At 42.9% G+C, this 17,927-nt stretch overlaps 1 protein-coding gene across 1 annotated transcript in view; it reads right to left on the bottom strand.

The window, feature by feature from the left end:
- Positions 1–524: 524 nt before the first annotated feature.
- The window catches only part of SCML4 (Scm polycomb group protein like 4), a gene marked incomplete at both ends in the record, with an annotated part of 44,780 nt that continues 27,377 nt past the window's right edge, over positions 525–17,927 (bottom strand). Inside the window, 3 exons of the mRNA XM_080341936.1 lie at positions 525–650; positions 5,840–5,985; positions 13,616–13,882. Of these exons, the coding sequence (XP_080198062.1) occupies positions 525–650; positions 5,840–5,985; positions 13,616–13,882 (539 nt within the window). The remainder of the gene's footprint in view (positions 651–5,839; positions 5,986–13,615; positions 13,883–17,927) is intronic.

The following is a 17,927-nucleotide window of genomic DNA, read 5'->3' on the forward strand; positions in this document are numbered from 1 at the left end:
TTTTTTTTTTTTTAAGTGAAGAATCAAGTTTTCCAAATAGTGCAAGACATGGGGCAGTTCCCATCAGAAAACAGGTGTCCAAACACCGTGCTTTTCCAGCCCTTGAGTATTTGGTGGTGGAGCTGGAGCCCAGTCAGTGCAGGTGTCCTCCAAAATGAACCCGTGGCAAGTGAGAGACTCTTTGTTAGTCTTCCAGCAGTCCTCACAGTATGCCATAGCTGTGTTTGTTATTGATTTCCCACTTCTGATTACAAAAATAGGACTTGCTATAATCATAATAATATTAATGATACAAAATAATTATAGTAATTATATACTTTTTGGCAAATTATTAACACATAGCAGCCCAAAAGACCCTATTGGATTAAAAAAAGGTGACGATGCACAAATGTTAAAAAAGAAAGAGTCTTTGTTTAAAAAGAGGAAGAAACAATCTGCAAATGAATGCATTTCTGTAAGGCAACGTGTTACCTTTCGTTTTCTGTCTAGATTTAGGTCACGTTTTGTTGTTGTTCAAGAAATTGTTAGAACTTGGCTTGCTTGAGCTTCTCAATGTGGTAACACAGTTTCAGCGCAGGTCCCAGTTTCAGCCCCAGGTATTTCATGATCATGTCACTTTTCAGCAGCAACAAAGCATTGCCATCAATCTCCTGGTTTCAAAAGAGAGAAAGAGAATCATAATGTGTTAATCCCCTTCCAGCACTTCGTCCTGACACATTAAACAAGGTGAATCAGAAACAACATGTCTTTTAGAGCAGAGCTAGCTGAAATGTCCTGTATTTTGAAACTGTTTAAAAATTTGAAATCTGAGGTATGATTGTAAGAAACTCTAAAGGAGGGCCTAATCAAATAGTACATTTTATTCTTCAAGGAACGGTAAGGTTTGTCTAGGTTTTGAATTATTTTACCATTAAAACATGAATATTAAAAAAAAAATCAGGGTTCCTCTAAGTCCAATGCTGAGAAAAGCCGGTCAGCCTTGAGAGAAACGAGTGAGTGATGGAGGGAGGGAGAGGGCTGTGGCCTCATGGGCTGCTAATACTGCACCTCTGAATCTCAGTTCCAGCTTTGTCCCTGGTTACTGACATGTTTCACATACTCCCGGTGCACCTATATCCAGTGAGATATATATACACACACACACATTTCTTTTTCATAACGTAAAGATAGCGGTAACTTGCTTATTTTATTACATTTACTAACAGAATTTGTTCAAATTTCATTTAACCATCATGTAAGTGGAGGAAATTACCACCAAGTTCAGTTTTTTATCCCAGATGTATTGGCTTGAAAGTCTTCTGAAATCACAAAGTGAGCACAAAGTATGGTGGGTGCACAGCGAAATGGACTTTGTTTTACTATGGTCTGTAAAATACAGAAGCTTTCAGCTACACTGTCCTTTCTTGGATCCTGAACTCGTGTGTTTTTTCCCAACTATATTAGTAATTCTGCTAAAAATTACTACCCCCTCCACATAGGATCCACCACACCTACATACTCGGATCATCAGAGCTAAATTGTAATGAGTGCTATATGTGTGTGCATAGGTACACACATATACACACATACTAATGCTGTATATGTTGTATTCTGGTTTTGATGGTCCAGTCTTTCCCGTGTGATCTATTACCTACTAATTAAGCAATACCATAGATCCTAATTTGCCCTGATCATTATTATTCCATTCAGTGGATGATTTAGCTGATGAGCAGTTAAGGTCACTTTCTGATTAACTCAATCAATTAATGCTCTTCAATTTGCAACCCCCACTCTATCCATAATAGAAACTCTCTTCACCTTTCCTCTCTCCTTCCCATTATATTAAGGAAGCTAAGGGAACGGAAGAAAGGGAGAAAGGAAGAAAGGGAGAAAGGAAGAAAAAGAAAGAAAGAAAGGGAGAGAGGGAAGAGTATTACATGCAATTAATATTTTCATAAAAATGAAAAACAAACTTTTGGAACTGTGGTGCTATAGGGTAAAAGCACTGTCAAGGGTTTGGTGTGGAGGCAGCTGTTTCTAAAGACTGAGTTCAGCATTTTATTATTTCCTTTCTTATTACTGTGTAGGGGTCAAAATTAAAATCTATGACAAGAGTATGCCAAAGGGCGCATTCATATCCAATTAAATACCCCATATTAGTAATGTTCCTGCGCAGATTGTTAGCTTGACTTCTGTGCAATATTACTATGTCAGTCCTATTAAAAAAAAATAATTTAAAAAAGAAGGATTCGATAGCGTGGTCCACAAATCTGCAATAGCCCACCAGAAGATTTTGAACCAGATCTGCAGCTGGTAAAATTCAGTGCCAATAATGCAATTATCTTGTTTCACATGAGTTGAGATCTGACCCACTGCAAGTTAGAATATTGCAGGAGATCATTGCTGTGTTCCTGCAAGGGAAGGGACACAGCAAATGTATGGGCTGCAAGGTCACGATACAGTGACTATAAACATACAGCTTCCACCTGCAAGAATGAGTATTACTGTGCTTGTGCCAGCTTCTTGAAGTACTTGTTTTGAGGATACTGTTCAAAAAGCAGAGTAGCCCCAAAACAAGCCCCGTGCCATGCAAACAGGAGTTACACCTGGTGGTGGATGTCCCCCAGGGTGAGGCTTTCAATGAGAAAGATTAAAGTCCCCATCTTCATGGCTGTTTAGGAACTAAATTCTAAGTAAAATGGAAGACTTCAGGATCTATATCGTGCTAGGATATGCACGTATATATACATGTATATATATAGTTTTGTAGTCTGCAGTCTTGTGAACAGACACCAACCCTGGTAAGGCCACCATCTGCCACAGGAGTGCAGCGAGTGGCAGGTCAGAGGTCAGTGCTCAAACGCTCGAGATGAAGAAGGTCTAGGGAAACATGCACACTCACAAATCTGATGTCTAGCACTGGCAGAGACAGGTTTTTGTTTGAATAAATTGGATTAATTATGTTGAACTCAAAGGTTTTTGTCTCCTTCATACATGCATTTGCCAGTCACTGGCCATTATTAAATTGTCAGACCATAACATCCCTTCAATCCCTTCCATCTAGAGTTTTCCACCTGCTAATTCCCTTTGTAACTCGTCCCCTCCTCCATCTCCCTCATTCTGTCTTTCTACTAACTCTTTCTTGCTGAGAGAACATTGCATGGGGATTTCACTCAGTGTTGCTATAAGGTCCCTGCCAGGCCAATGGCTCCTTTGTACAACGCCAGAAGTTATGGGCCAGGCTTTTCTCAGCAGGTGTCCCTGCCAAGGGAGCAGGGAACAGCAGAGGGAAGGTAGTAGGCAGTTTCATGGTCTTTGGTGGACAATCTCAGGAGACACCTGTACGGATCTCCTTGGGTGTCTTGGCAAGAAGAAAAGCTTGTGCTCATGGTGGGAGAGCAGAGCCATGGTCATCTTGCAATGTGTGTGGCAGCTGTGGAGGATGGGGGTGCACCTCCTCACTGCAGCCTGGGAAAACCAGCTTTGGGTACTGTGGTCAGCATCTAAATGCCTTAACATAGCAGTGGTAAAGAAAACCACCCCCACACAGGATACCCCCAGAGCCTTTTCCTCCTGGCCATCCCACCACCCTCTCCCTCCCAGTGTCATAGCTCAGATGACTTGATTGCTGAAGCAACAATTTCAGGTGATAGCTGGGCCTGGTCAATGACAGTAAGTGCTTCTAAGTAAATTATGCACCTGCTTCATAGGAAGATTGAACATACAGGAAGATATGACTAAGGTTAATGGACTAATCACTTGTCTCTCACCCCTGGGGTCTCCGTGCTGATCCAGATGAGATTTGAAGGCTGAAAAATTGCAGGGACATATATAACTTGAAGGTGTAATTGAATTGAGTTGTGTGGCAATCTTACCCAAGATTTCACACCTCAGGCATATTTTACAAGGAAACCAATGATAAGTAGAGCCCATGGGTGCTGGGTGTTCAACAAAGGATGACAGGGACAGTCCTTAGTGGCAATTCAACGGTCTCCTTGGCCACAGAGCAGCTGCAGCATTGCAGCATGCTCCAGTGCAGCTGGCCCGTGGCTGTCTGGGTCGTGTCACTGCCCTGATGCTAGATAAAAACATACTGGGCCATTCTTTGCTGCAGGTGGAAACTAACACAAAACTGGTATTTTTGCACTGTCCATATTTACAAGATGAACTTCAAATGTTTCTCTTCTTTGGGATGTACCTGTGTGCCTCAGACCATGGCAATTCTCTCTCTCTTGCAGGAAGAGTTTTCTCTTGGTGCACAAACCCTTCTCAAGCTAAAGAAAGTTCCTTTAAATCTAAAGGTGGCTTGTTTATCTGCCTAATTCCCCACATGGCCCACATAAGCCATGTTTTCATTATCAGCTTATAAGGCAGGTCTGACTTCTCTGCAGAAGGAGGGAAAAGTACACTGGCACCTGACCTATAACTGCAGATTTGGTCCTAACATCACTGTGCTTGCTCTGTTGTCCTCATCCCACCAGCCTGTCTGCAGAATGGCAGATGGTCTCCATACCTGCCTAGGGTGAGCAGGCATCAAGGTCTGTCTTCATCCTGATTTCATCTGCTCCTCAACCACCTCCTCTCCTCTATCTGGAAACTCTGCATCCAGGGTGTAGCTGGAAATCCATCAGTTGTCTTCCTCAGCTCTTGTCTGCAGCCACACATTCCCACTGGTCCCTGCTGGCCCACAGGCAAGGAGTGGGACCTTGTGATCAAGGCCTTTCTCTTGCTTTGTGACCTGATGTGCTGATCAAGAGTCAGGACTGGGAAGCTCTTCTTGTTTAGACCTAGTTCCAGACACTTACATCCAAAGCTATGACCTCCAGCTGAACACAAGTGAGTCACTTTTAGGATAAAACCCATTTTCATAGCCAAACTGAATTGATCAAGGAGGGATGAAAGAGGAGGAGGAGGCCGCTATTAGATGCATTGATGCCAACTTCATATGCAGCAGCAGAACAAGAAACTCCAGATCAGATGTGTGTTTACAGTCTTACCCTTTGAAATTAAGGATAATATAATTTCCACTGCTGGATATTGCCTAGCAAAAGCAACTATAATATTCTCGAGTGAGTCAGCAGGTCCGTTAAATTTGGTTATGTAGTTACATAATACTGAGGGGAGAAAGATTAAAAGCTTGACTGTTTTGGGTTTCTCCTACTAAATATCTAGAGACTTGTAAAATGCTCTTCAGAGAAGAATTATAGGTATCCTGGGAAAAAACTGTCATTGAGATGAGGCTTGTTTTGTGACAATGTGACATAAAGAATGAGCACCAGATTATCTGTGCTTTCTCTTAGGCTTGGCATAGAAACAATTTATACTGGCATAGTTGGGAACACATGGTGAGCATTTTCTCAAGACATTGTTAGGGTCACCCCATTGTAGGATGAATGGGACAGGACGGGACAGGACGGGACAGGACAGGATAGGATAGGATAGGATAGGATAGGATAGGATAGGATAGGATAGGATAGCTGAAAGGGACCTACAATGATCATCTAGTCCAACTGTCTGACCACTTCAGGGCTAACCAAAAGTTAAAACATGTCGTTAAGGGTATTGTCTAAATAACTCTTAAACACTGACAGGCTTGGGGCGTGAACCACCTCTTCAGGAAGCCTGTTCTAGTGTTTCACCACTCTCTTGGGTGATAAGTGCACCTTTCTTCAGCCCAAACCCCACAGTGGTGCTGAACACCTTGCACAGCCATGTATTTGACCTGGCTGTGCACAAACACTGCCTATAGCGGCCAAATGCAGCTTAGGGTGGGTGTGTGGTGGGTGCTGGCTGTCTCTTGGGAGTGCCCATGCACTTGATTTAAATAACCCAGATGTGGTAAGGGCAGCCTTCTACATACATGTTTTCTGAAGAGCTCCACGTGGGGACCTAAAGCGTGAGGGTCTGCATCCTTCACAAACCAAATCACGTCATCCACTGTCCAGGTCAAAGGATTCTTGCTTGATGGCCGAGCCACGTCTTGGTGTTCTGGTGAAGGACTTGAGGCTATTGGTACAAAAAAACCCACAACAGCTCATTACAATGGCACACAGCAGTTTTCTTTGTGGGTATGCAGTAGTACAACAGCCTCACTGCAGCATTAGATCTGTGTGTGCAAGTATCAGCCTGAGAGGGTGGGGTGGGAAGAAAAGGGCACTTGGAGCAGTTTCTGATCTGAGTGTTTATCGGGAGACATGATCCCAGCTGGCGAATTGTGTTTAAAAAAAAGTGAAACCCTCAGGTTCCTTCTGGGGAAGTAAAAATGTGCCAGCTACCAGGCTCTTAAACTGAGCTGCCCCTGCTGTCTGATCTGCAAGCAGCGGAGATCTTGGCTCAAGAAGACACTACCCTCCCACCTGGAGAGAAAGTGCTTCAGCACCAGACAAAGTAGTTTGCCATTGAATGTGAAGTCTAGAGGATAAAATCAGGATTTTGCAAATAGTTTTCTTTCCTTCACATTCATATATTCAGACTTATCTTAGAACTTAAAGGACAGTTTCTAGTCAATACCCTCCTAATCTTAGCTTCTCACAAAACTGACGATCACCAATTAATGCCCATTTGGAAAGCTACTGAAACACGCAAAGATGAACATTGCACATGTGACTTTTTAATGGTATAAGCCCTGGATAATTTAAGGTCACTTCAGCTTGCTGTAGCTTTAAATCAAGTGAATAAAGGCATATTGGAATGAAAATGCATTTATGTTTTTATTCTTAGTCTCCTCAGAATTATAAATCTCAGCCTCCACATGAATACAGTTTGCACCTCCACTTATGCTGCTTCAATATTCCAATAACTATATTAAGCCAGGTTACAGGAAAGCTGTTTAAATTTGTTTATATCCACACCAAGCAAACTTTGCATTAACAGGCAGCAGCACACGGGTATATAAAATGTTACTTGCCCTGACCTGCTAATTTCTTCTAAGGCCCAGTTTTTAATGAGAGGCACAAATGGGAAGCAAGCAGGCACTACAGAAGACGGAAAAGGAAACAGAAGAGTGCGAGTAGAGGGAAACCACAGATACCTGGGAGCCTGGAGAAACCCCAGGTAGCCAAGAGGGCAATCAGAGCTGTTAAGCAGACAAGGGCTGAGCTCTCCAAAGGAATACTGAGCTTATAAAGACAGATGAAATGTATGATAATCCCTACGTGTGACTCAAAACACAATCCTAATGTGTAAGAACAAATGTAGTGGGCTGGGTTTGTGGCTTCTGTAGACTGTCATTCCATTGACTTCAATAGAGCCATGCTGATTTATATTAGCTGAGGATCTGCCCATATATGCACAATAATGGCTTTATGTGCGTATTGGTCCTTTTTTTCTCTATGCCATGCTCGTCTTATGGTATAATGTAATGAGGTATATTTTGCAGTTAGGAAGGATGAACTCCAGTAAGCAGAAAGTGCTATGAATGTGCAAATCTGGTCAATGGGCTTCATAATGGGATGTGATGTAAATATCATGATAATTACACCCTCATTTGCAAAGTCACTGCTCTGGATATAAGGGACAAGGAATAGCCACGGGTCCTCTTAATTAAACAGTGAAAGACTGGTGTTTGTATGGACTCAGGTGACCACGGGCTCCTCTTACAAAATAAATGCAATACACAGCGGTGCAGACGTCATCTGGAGCCTTTGGCATGAAATAATGAAGACAAAGAGTGCAAAACAAGCAGGGTAATCTTGGCCAATCCCTGAACTATCAGTTACAACAGGTAACTTTGTCAGGGACAGGTGAGAGAACTGAGACTTGTCTTGGAGGCAGAGGGGTGAATATTTCTCCCCTGTCTGATCTGCCAATAATCTGTGTGCCAGCTGATGTGTGGAAATATTGGGCACCTTGGCATCTCAAACCAAAGGCAAGGAGAAAACCAGGCTTTTATAAACCAGCTGGAAAATAAAGGGGGGAGAGAAAGGTTTGGCTGTGCCCAAAGGATTGTAGATGTTTCTATGCTGCTGCCATGATGTGGTCAGGGGAGAAGATGTGCCCCTCCTGAGGATCACATTTTTTCCCTTAAATTTGAATGAATATAATGAAAGCACAGGGTCTTAGTCTGGGATTCACACTGGGCACAGAGAGAGCAGCCCATGGCCCAGTGATTCCTGCCTGCAACCTGCTGCTTCCAGAAATGCCAGAAAAGGGCAAAGGGGAACAGAGAGCCCCAAGAGTGGCTGAGAGTCTTCACAGGTATTAGAAATATCCATGATGAAAGGAATGGGGCTGAGAAGAAAAGGTTGAAATGACAGGAGAATTCTATTCACTCCTCTGCAATCTAGCAATCAATAGCATAAATCTGATTTTTTAAAAGACAAATATATAAATGACCTTTCTAAAGAAACCACATGGCTAGGACTCTTCCAGAATCTAGCAGGTGAAGATAACCCTTTCAGATCCCTACCTGAGGTATAATATAATACAAAAACAAGAATTATGTGTAGATACTAACTCTTCAAAGTTAGTTTCATTTTTATTTACCTACCTAGAGTAAAGTCCTGGATTCTCTGCTGCTTTTTCATGAATTAAGATGTGTTATTTTACTTGTGTGTAAGAGGCTACTTTAAATGTCGTTAGTAAAACTGAGATAAAACCACCTTGCAGACAATTATCTTGAACATATTTTGTAGCTGGTGAGTCCAGAAACCATCTGGTTTTCAATATCTATTCCATATTTATTTAGGAAAGAAAATAAATCATTTCATGTATACACAAAAGCATGCGGTTTGTTTCAATAGCATCACTTTGCTGAGTGATTATACTAAGCACAAAAGTGTTTGATGGCAGCAGGGCAAGTACTATACATTTTTTCTTATTTGAAGGTATTCACACTTAACCTAAGAATTAGATAAATGAGGAATTCTCATGTCCCCTGGGCATTCTATGCCATTCTGTCATCAGAATTAATCAAGATGATAATGAATACTCAGATTACAAAGAGATGGGAGTGCTCACCACCAATAATTATTTTTCGAGATCGTAATCTAGGTCAAATCCAATTTCCTGTTTTTGACAGGTGGCAAAAATTTGTCAAATTAATGGAATGGGATATGGAAATTTAAGTAATCGGAGGGAAGCAGTTCCCTCTCTTGCCTGAAGCTGTGTTGGGGAAGGAGAGTGAGGAGGTTCCTCTGCAGGGAAAGGTCTTGAAGCATCCCAGATGAGACCATTGCCTGCACAGAAACAGCTGGAAATGCCGGGTCAGTGGCCAAAGCTCAGCGAAGCCAATGGAAAGACGTGGTCTGTCTTGGTCTGAGCTCTCACCCCACACAGGATTTTCTCTGTCCCCCACCTCTGGCCTCAGGACCTCCTTGAGAAGGAGGATGGAGAGAGAGAAAACCAACAGCCAAACGGCTACAGAGCCGTGACAAGGAAATCAAACACTAAAATGGCGTTAAACCTACGAAAGAAGGCAAGATAAATAACAGAGTCCCTAAATACGTTCTTGGTAAACATACAGAGCCCAGAGGGAGTACGGTCATTGATAGATAAGAGTGGAAAGGGAGTGACAGATGAACTTTAATATTGCTGCAGGACTAAATTATTTCTTTGCCTCTGGGGGAGGGGGTGGGAAAAAAATTTAAAAAGGTTCTCTCTGCTTGCACTGGAGCAGATAATAAGGAGCAGCAGATCTACCGAAACTAAGCAGAAGTAGCAGAGCCTCAAAGTCACATAGAAATGGGAATTGTTTTTGGTTTTTTTTTAAAAAAAAACAAACACCTCCCACTATATACAAAGACAGGAAGAGGAGGAAGGCTTTGTAGAAGACACTTATTCTAGGGCACACTGAGCAGGAAAAGACGAGAGACATCAGAAAAGTAGACATGTGGGAGAACACAATTACGGGATATTTATGGGCATGGGGGCGTCTGATGAGCCACAATCAGCAGAGAGTTCTGGAAAGAAGATTGGGCTCAGCACATCGGTTTGCTCTGGCAGGCTCTTGCAGGAGATGCCGTTGTGCATCACCTGGCTGGTGGCCTCGGCCCCTTGGCACAGCAGGGTAGAGTCCTCGTCCCACCAGCACGGTGGCTCCTCCAGCTGCCTTTCTTTTGTAGGGGTGTGGGGGGGGGAAACAGGCAGCTCACTGAACTCATTGAACCTTTCAGGCTGTAAAAGTCCTCAAAAATTAACAGGCAGGCTGTGTTTGCTGAAGAATTGGTACCCAGCACTGAGCCCCTCAGTGCTGTCAGCAGCTCGTTGGTCAGTGCCCTGGGGAGATGCGGGATTCAGCCCCCTCAGAGTGTTTGCAGTATTATTCTGGAAAAAGAGACACTTCAAACCCAGGGTCTCCAAATGTTTTGAGGAAATAAATGTATTTGCAACCAGGATTGCCTCTTTAACAAAGGCCCTCAGGTGATAATAATTAACTGCTAATATTGGGTAATAAAATCTACATAAAAATAACAAGCTACAGGGCAATGTTAAGGTTATTATGTTGTGGCTGAATACGCAATTCTTCATACTTGGAATAAAGGCTTTGTTTGTTATGTAAGCAGACTTGGAAAGGTTTATGATGTCCTTGACTATTTCTTCCCTGATTTAAGAGCTTCAGTTTGGCAAATGATGACAGAAAAGTGCATGTTTATCTGTTAGCAGCCCCAATTTGCTTTCTGAGATTTTTTTTTGGCATTTTTTTTTTTGTTTGGAATTTTTTAGCATAATCACAGAGATTTAGGCATCAAGCTTCTGATCACATTAATGAGAGCTTTGAGGTTTAATCTCATCCATTCCGCTTGAAATACATGTTCTGCTATGCACTGAGATATGTTTTATGGTTATGGTTTTTTTCCACGATATTTGCCCACCATGATAAATAAGGCAAGCTATTTTTCAAAAATATCCATAAATAAAGAGGATTGGTTTGAGGTTTCAGAGAGAAATTCTTCCTCTTTTTAATTAGTCCTGCTCATCCCTGCCTTGTAAGTATGCAAACTGAGGAGGATAAGAACAGAGACTGGCATGCACCACTTAATCATCTTTGCTCACTTATGATTCAGCAGCATATAAATTATCCCTAGAAAGGGGAAAAACACACACAGAAGCATTGTAGTGAGAGTGCAGTTTCCAAAGACCTTCACAAGAGAGATTTTGTGAAGATGGTAATGAAACTCTAGTGTGGCTGCACTAAGGTATGTGCAGAAGGATGTGTGTTTTAAAAATCTGAGACTGCCAGTAGGAGTGGAAGCAGCATGCTGGGTCAAAGTATGATGGCTGTGAAGAAATACAGTCTCTAAGGAGAAGCATGCAATCTTGAGATGGCCAAACATCCCACAGGTCTCAGATGAGCTAGTCTTTGCAAGTGTCAAATGCACGTCACATAAAACATGCTAAGAAGTTTTGGGATGAGTCCTGTTACTCTGAACTGTCATATGTAGCAGCTAAATGTCACCTGTTACCACTTCAAAGACAACCAAACATCATGGGCACCAGGCAAACAAGAAAGATTTTCCTCTTTGCTCCTCAAAGTGCTTTAATATGTTTCGGGCTAGAGAAATATAGGAACCTGCAAAGCCTATTGCATGGCCACTATATGACTTTTATGAGATAGGGCAACAGTGGTATTCACAGTCAGAAGCAAGAAGGGAAAGTAACTCAGATGAGCAAGTTCAAGGAACTATGTTCAGTGGGAAGTTAGGGAAGAAAAATCTATGAAAGGTTACTAAATATGAATCCACCATTTCTGGTTCAGGAAACCCTTGAGCCACAAAGTTCTGAAGGTGGAGAGGGTAGTGGGGACTTATCCCTGTCCTGGGGCTGTGCTGCTGTCTCACACAGCAGACAGACCTCTGCTCTGTGCTGCTCTGACCCTGCCTGTGTACTACAAAGAGATAACGACCGATCCCAAGCAGAATGATAAAGATTTTCAAAGCGAGTAACAACATTGTTAAATCTTGACTCCTCGCAGCTGCCAACTAAGAAAGCTTGACGAAAGAGTCCCAGTTCTGCTAAGAGGCTCTAGGGAAGCAGTGGGAGAGTGGAAAACGAATCCTGTGCACAGTAAAGCCCCTTGTCCTCCCAGCACCTGATTATGCTGGCCCAAGAGGCACTGAACAAGATCTGAAAGAAAAGGCTTTTCATTTCCTTTTCTTTGTAACTGAGGCCCTCGGTTCTTAGTGACAACCTTTTACAAGTTGTTTGCAGTAATGCATTTCTATGCTATCCAGTGTGCTTTGAGTAATGCTGACTCTATAACTAAAGAAAAGGATAATGATGAGAACTGAATGCTTATCTGTGCTCTGTATAATAGAGTAACACAGAAGTAAACCAGGGAAATAATGTGTGAAAATAATAGCACAGTGAGGGATGGTTTTTGATAGGTATTGAACATTTAGGAAGGCAAACTGAGATAAACAAATATATGGATAAATACTGGTAATATGTATTTTGCAAGAATAATGTTCTAAAATATTAAAGAATGAAAGTTCAGAAACAGGAAATAATACAGGCATTGAGAAGGTGAGGGATCTGAAAGAATTACGCAAAGACGTACAACTACTGGAAAGAGACTCTGCAGTGGCTACTGAGCAAGAATATGCAGAATCACTTGCAGTTTCCAGGGGAAATGCAAGGGCAGAAAGACAGTGTAATGAGCTAATGGTAGACAAAGGGGTTAGGGGAACCAGCAAGTCTTCTGCAAATATATCAAGATTAAAAAAAAGTATACTAGAGTGACAGTAGATTCCATTAATAAATGAGGAAGGGAAAGAAATTAATGACTTAGAAATGGCTGAAACACTCAACTCCTTTGTTAAAACTATCTTCAAGATGAAAAATGCATAAATGAACTTTGAATAATTAGTAAGGGGTGATGACACTCTTGGAATCACTACTAATAAAGACCTGTTAATGGAGAACTTAGAAAATGCGAACGAAGACAGAGTTAACAGAAGTTCAGGGAATTAGCTAACCTGGTTGGTGAACCCATGTCATTTCCAGAAGAAAAAAAAATTGACCCAGCAAACCTAAATCCTAGCAGGGTAACTGGACAAAAATACAGTGAGGGGAAAGAAGAGGGGTTATTGAATGCATGGCATCCCTTGAATTCGCAGATAAACTTTTATGACTTTGCTTCCTGAAGGACAAAAGAACCTTGAGCAGTAAGTTGGATGATTTCTAAAAATATATGTTTTGCTGGGCAGGCTTTTTCAAGCAAAATCTGGCCTGGTTCCTAATTAAAGGGGCAGGATGGGCCATGCAGCTAGGAAGCAAACTCTTTTGCTGAAGCACTTTGCGGTAGGCACTAATATTTGGGCTTGCTCTGCATCATATCTTGTACACAGCTGGTATCATACAATTAATTGCCTGTAGGCAGTATCAATCTTTGGGAGGAATGCCTTACATATTAATATTTATATCTGCAAGTTGTGATTGCCACACAATTATACATAATACATATGTTTACATAATTAATAACAACATTAGAAAATGTTCACCTTTTCACTTAATGATGAACAGATTTTGTGTTTACATAGACTATTATTTCTCCTTCTAAATGGAAGCGTGTGTGGTCTGGATGGATGTGAACACAGACCCACCTCACTAGTTTTTCTGGGAATCTGGAAGTGAGTTAAGACTCTAGCATGGCACCAGCACAGCAACACACATTGATAAATGGAAGATGTTACATTACCACTTCTGTTTCCTTCAAGATAGGTCCCATTCCTTGTTGGGCTGGAGGTCTGATGCCGCAGGCCAGTAGATGAGGACCCTCCTGAAGACACCTGGGCAGGACGATGGCTACAGGAGGAAGAGGAGACTCCAGCAGGATGCCCGTCTTTGGGACTCTGCAGCATGGCGTACGCGGAGCCCATGCAACCGAAGGGAGAATCGGCAGAATCCATGGGGTACCTCTTCATGTTTGCAGGATCAACCAAGTAGTCCTCAGGTGTGGCTGTTTCTGCTCAGGAAACCAAGACACAAAAGAAACGTCAGTAAAACAGAACAAATTTTAATTCAGCCCTTGAATAAATAATATATCTTTTTTTCCAAAATCTGCTTTTTTAGGAAAAAAGTTTAACTCCAACTTTCTATGCAGACAGCTGGCTCCAGGAGGGATCCTTGCAGAGAACTAATAAACAACAAGAGGAAGCAGAACCTCTTAGAAGTCAGTAGAGTCACAACAGGGAAACTATGGCTTGATGTGCCTCATCTGTGTCAGCTTATGGCAACATTCTCCGTACAGTCCTGAGCCACTGACTGGTGGGTCCCATTTGCCTCATGGTGCTGTCTGAATACCACCAAGACTGGAGGATTGTGCAGCTATTTTTTGCACTGTCTTTCATTTAAAAACATGAAGGTTGGAAAAAAGAAGGCAGAGGAGGACAACAGGACAGGCAGTTTGTTGTGTTCATAGCACCTGGCAGCCAGTAGGAGGGAGTGAAGGCAATAAACCAAAGCCTTCTGGCTGCAATTACCAGAATTCATCAGAAAATATCCTCAACTGCAGACCTGCATCAGGCCTGGTATGCCACAAGGAGAAGAGATTTGGTGACTGATGGGCACACCCAAGGTTTATCACGGGCAGAGGTGTGTGAGGGAGTCATTCAGACCTGGCTCAAAGGTAAAAGCTCTTTCTCCTCCTCATTCCCACCACTGTTCTCCCTGCAAAACCAATCCTCCCCTCACACAGCCCCAGGACCCTCTGCTTGACCACCCAGCACCATCACCACCACCACTGGGATACAAGCAGAGCCCCTAGAAATCTCTCTGAGATCCAAACCTCCACATAAGCCCTAAAAATACTGGTAAACTTGCTTCAGAGATTCCCTCTCTCACTGGGTGAAACAAGATGTTAACATCTGGCAGACAGGGAGCCTTCAGATTAGGAAAATGCCTCTCATTGCCCCATGATGATGTTTTTGAGCTGTTGAAAAGGCCACCTCTGCCTCCAGAGACATCTGAGCAGGGTGGAATTACCCCTGTGGTATCGCACATCTCCTTCCCTGCCTGAGCAACACTCTCATCCTCATGTATTTTGTAGCTTTATTGAGTAACAGGAAGAATTTATGCTGTAATTCATGGTACAAAACCCAAACTCCCATCACTAATAGATGTTGAGGCTGTATATAATAAAGTTTTCCTTTTAATTTACACTTTTACCCTTTTCCTTTGGAAAAAAAAAAAACACACACACAAAAAAAGAAACCTTGGCAGCTGCATACAGTAGTTGATGTTAAACAAACATGATTTAGTTTGACAACTCAAATACTCAAGAGTTGTACCATGCCAGCATCCTGGCACAGAGTTTTGTTAGATGATTGCCTGACTTTTCATTCATTTACTGCTGTCTTTTCAAACTTTCTCCCATTCTGGGCCAAGGCTGGACTCACCATACGGCAAACATCAGATCTGAAGGACAGATGCAAATGCAAAGTTTCCTTGCTTTTGGGCACTTGCCTTTGTAACTGCAGGTAGTTCCTTTAGTAATGCTTTCTCCCCCTTATATAATTTGGCTTGTTACAGCATGCATTCAGGTATCCTGTTGCTTTCTGCCAGGGATTTCTGAGCTTGATTCTCACACAAATACAGATAGGGTATAATTCGATTGAATTCAATGGAGTTCAGCTAACGTAACACTGACATAAGAGAAATGGGAATCAGACACTCTGAACCTTTCTCCCTAACCTCCAACAGATGCCAAAATTGTGTAGCAATTGAGCTAAATACCTTGCTTTTCAGACTCCTCCCAATAAACCAAAGAAAATCCAATCAAGCCTTCTCATTCAAAGGAATTTAATTACTGTGTAGAACACTTGCAATAAAAGCCTCTTATGCACAGACAGTACTTTCTGCAGCATCCTGCCTGCACTGCATGGAATAATTATGCCTCTTGTGAATCATTACCTCTTTATTCCAGGAAAAGAATGCTCTTTTAATATGATTACAATATGAAGAAGACACAGACTATCAAAACAGCAAACAGCACATTAGAAGAGCCCTGCTAAATAAACAGCATATAGCTTTATTACTGTGGATATAAATGACTCCAAAATTTGCGAGCTGACACTAGGGATCTTTCGACTGATGTCAGACTCTCTCAGTAGTCTGTGTGAAATTAGATGTGTGGGGCTGAAATCTCCCTGTGGCAGGACACCTATGAGTTGTGTATGAGACTACGATGAGGAGCCAGATGCCAGCAGTTCTGTGCCTGGCCCTAAGACTTTTCTTCCATGTGTCTCTGCTTTGGGCTCCAAAGTGGGAGTAATGATGCCTATTGCCATTGGACCAGGCAGGATTCTCCATTCATTACTGTTCAAAACATGCCCCACTGGAAGGTGCTTTGGGAATCTGAAAAGTCATATTAATGTCTTCCTTGCACAGGGGGGAGCAGGGATTGTCTCAAGCAGCAAAGTTTCCAAACAAGCCTTTTCAGAGCTCCTGATCTTCAAGTTGACATGAACAGTAAGTAAATTACAAGAGCAACTCATCAGAGTCCCCTCCCTCTGACCAAAATAAGCTAATGTTGAAATGCAGATAACAGATTAGGAAAAAGGAGACTGTGCATTCAAGTATGTGCGATTAGAGGTTTTTAACCATACAGTTGTAAAAGGTCCTGGTCAGCTTTTGTGTGCCTTGATGAGTGCGGGCTGCTTTGTAAAACTGCACAACCTGATGCACCTGGAGCAACCACGTCTCTGTGAGCCCATGCCTTGCAGTGGTCTGCCCACCCCCAGGAGAGTCCTACATGTGGGAGGGAAGAGGCAAGCAAGTTCAGGGGACTTTCAGGGCACAGAGAGATCCATTGTGCCCCTGAGAGGTGACACAGTCCCTGGTGACACTTCAGGGCAGGAGAAGACATCTGCATTTCATGACCTCCCCTCCCAGGGGCAGAGAAGGAGGTGAAGGTGACCAGGGGCAGTCCGTATGGGTTCACCAAGGATCAGTCACACCTGACCAACCTGGTTGCCCGGATTTGTGGACAAAGGTAGAGCAATGGATGTCCTGACTTTAGCAAGGCTTTCTACACTGTCTGCCACAATATTCTTGTATTCAAGTTAGAACATTGTAGTTGGGATGAGTGAGAGACTGGTTGGACAATCAAGCTTAGTGGGTGTCAGTTAAGGGGTTGCATGTAGGCCAGTAAAAAGTGGGGTACCACAGGGGTCTAACCTGGCATCCAGGTTTGGTCTCTGCCATACCAGACAGACATGGACAAATGGGTGAGTTCAGTGGAGGGCTATCAATATGCCTGGGGCCTGAAGCACTTGCCCTGCAAGGAGACTCTGGAGGAACAGGACTTGTTCAGCCTTGGGGAAAGGCAGCTGGGGGGGGCAGAAATCTAACAACAGCCCCACAGGATCCCTAGGGAGGTCACCAAGAAGATGGAGCCAGGCTATGCACAGTGGTGCACAGCTGGAGAACAAATGTCAACAGGCAAAAATTGAAGTGAAAAATTCAGACTGGATGAAAGAAGAAACCAGAGGTTGCCCAGAGAGATTGTGCAGGCTCTGGCACTGGAGGTTTTCTAGAACCAACAGGACAAAGCCCTGAGTAATCTGGTCTGACCCATAGCTGACCCTACTTTGGGCAAGGGGTTGGACTAGAGACCTCCTGGGGTCCCTTCCCATCTGAATTGCACTCTGATCCTATTACCAACACCTTCTCCACTCCAAGAAGCAGCTGTAGAGGTGGGGGAGGATGGTGGCAGGGGCTCATGTGAGGGGTCCAAGACCCCTCACAGTGGCACAGGAGGCAGCAGGAGAGACGGGCTCCACTGTCCAAAAGCTACAGAAGATGTGTAAGTTCTTTGTGTTCCTATTTCTCTAGCTCCTTGTTAGTTGGTACCACAGAGAAGCTGCATGAGTTGGGGCTCCACCAGTGATGTGTATGAATATATCTGCATTTTGTAAGCTCCCAGAAGGCCTTGTAAAGTGCACAGCTTTCACAGCTACTAATCCCACTTTGGCCAATTAGGGAAAAACATGTTTTCTAAGACAATAGAA

This window comes from Nesoenas mayeri (genome assembly GCF_963082525.1).
Source record: "Nesoenas mayeri genome assembly, chromosome: 3".
In the NCBI taxonomy this organism is placed as follows: Eukaryota; Metazoa; Chordata; class Aves; order Columbiformes; family Columbidae; genus Nesoenas; species Nesoenas mayeri.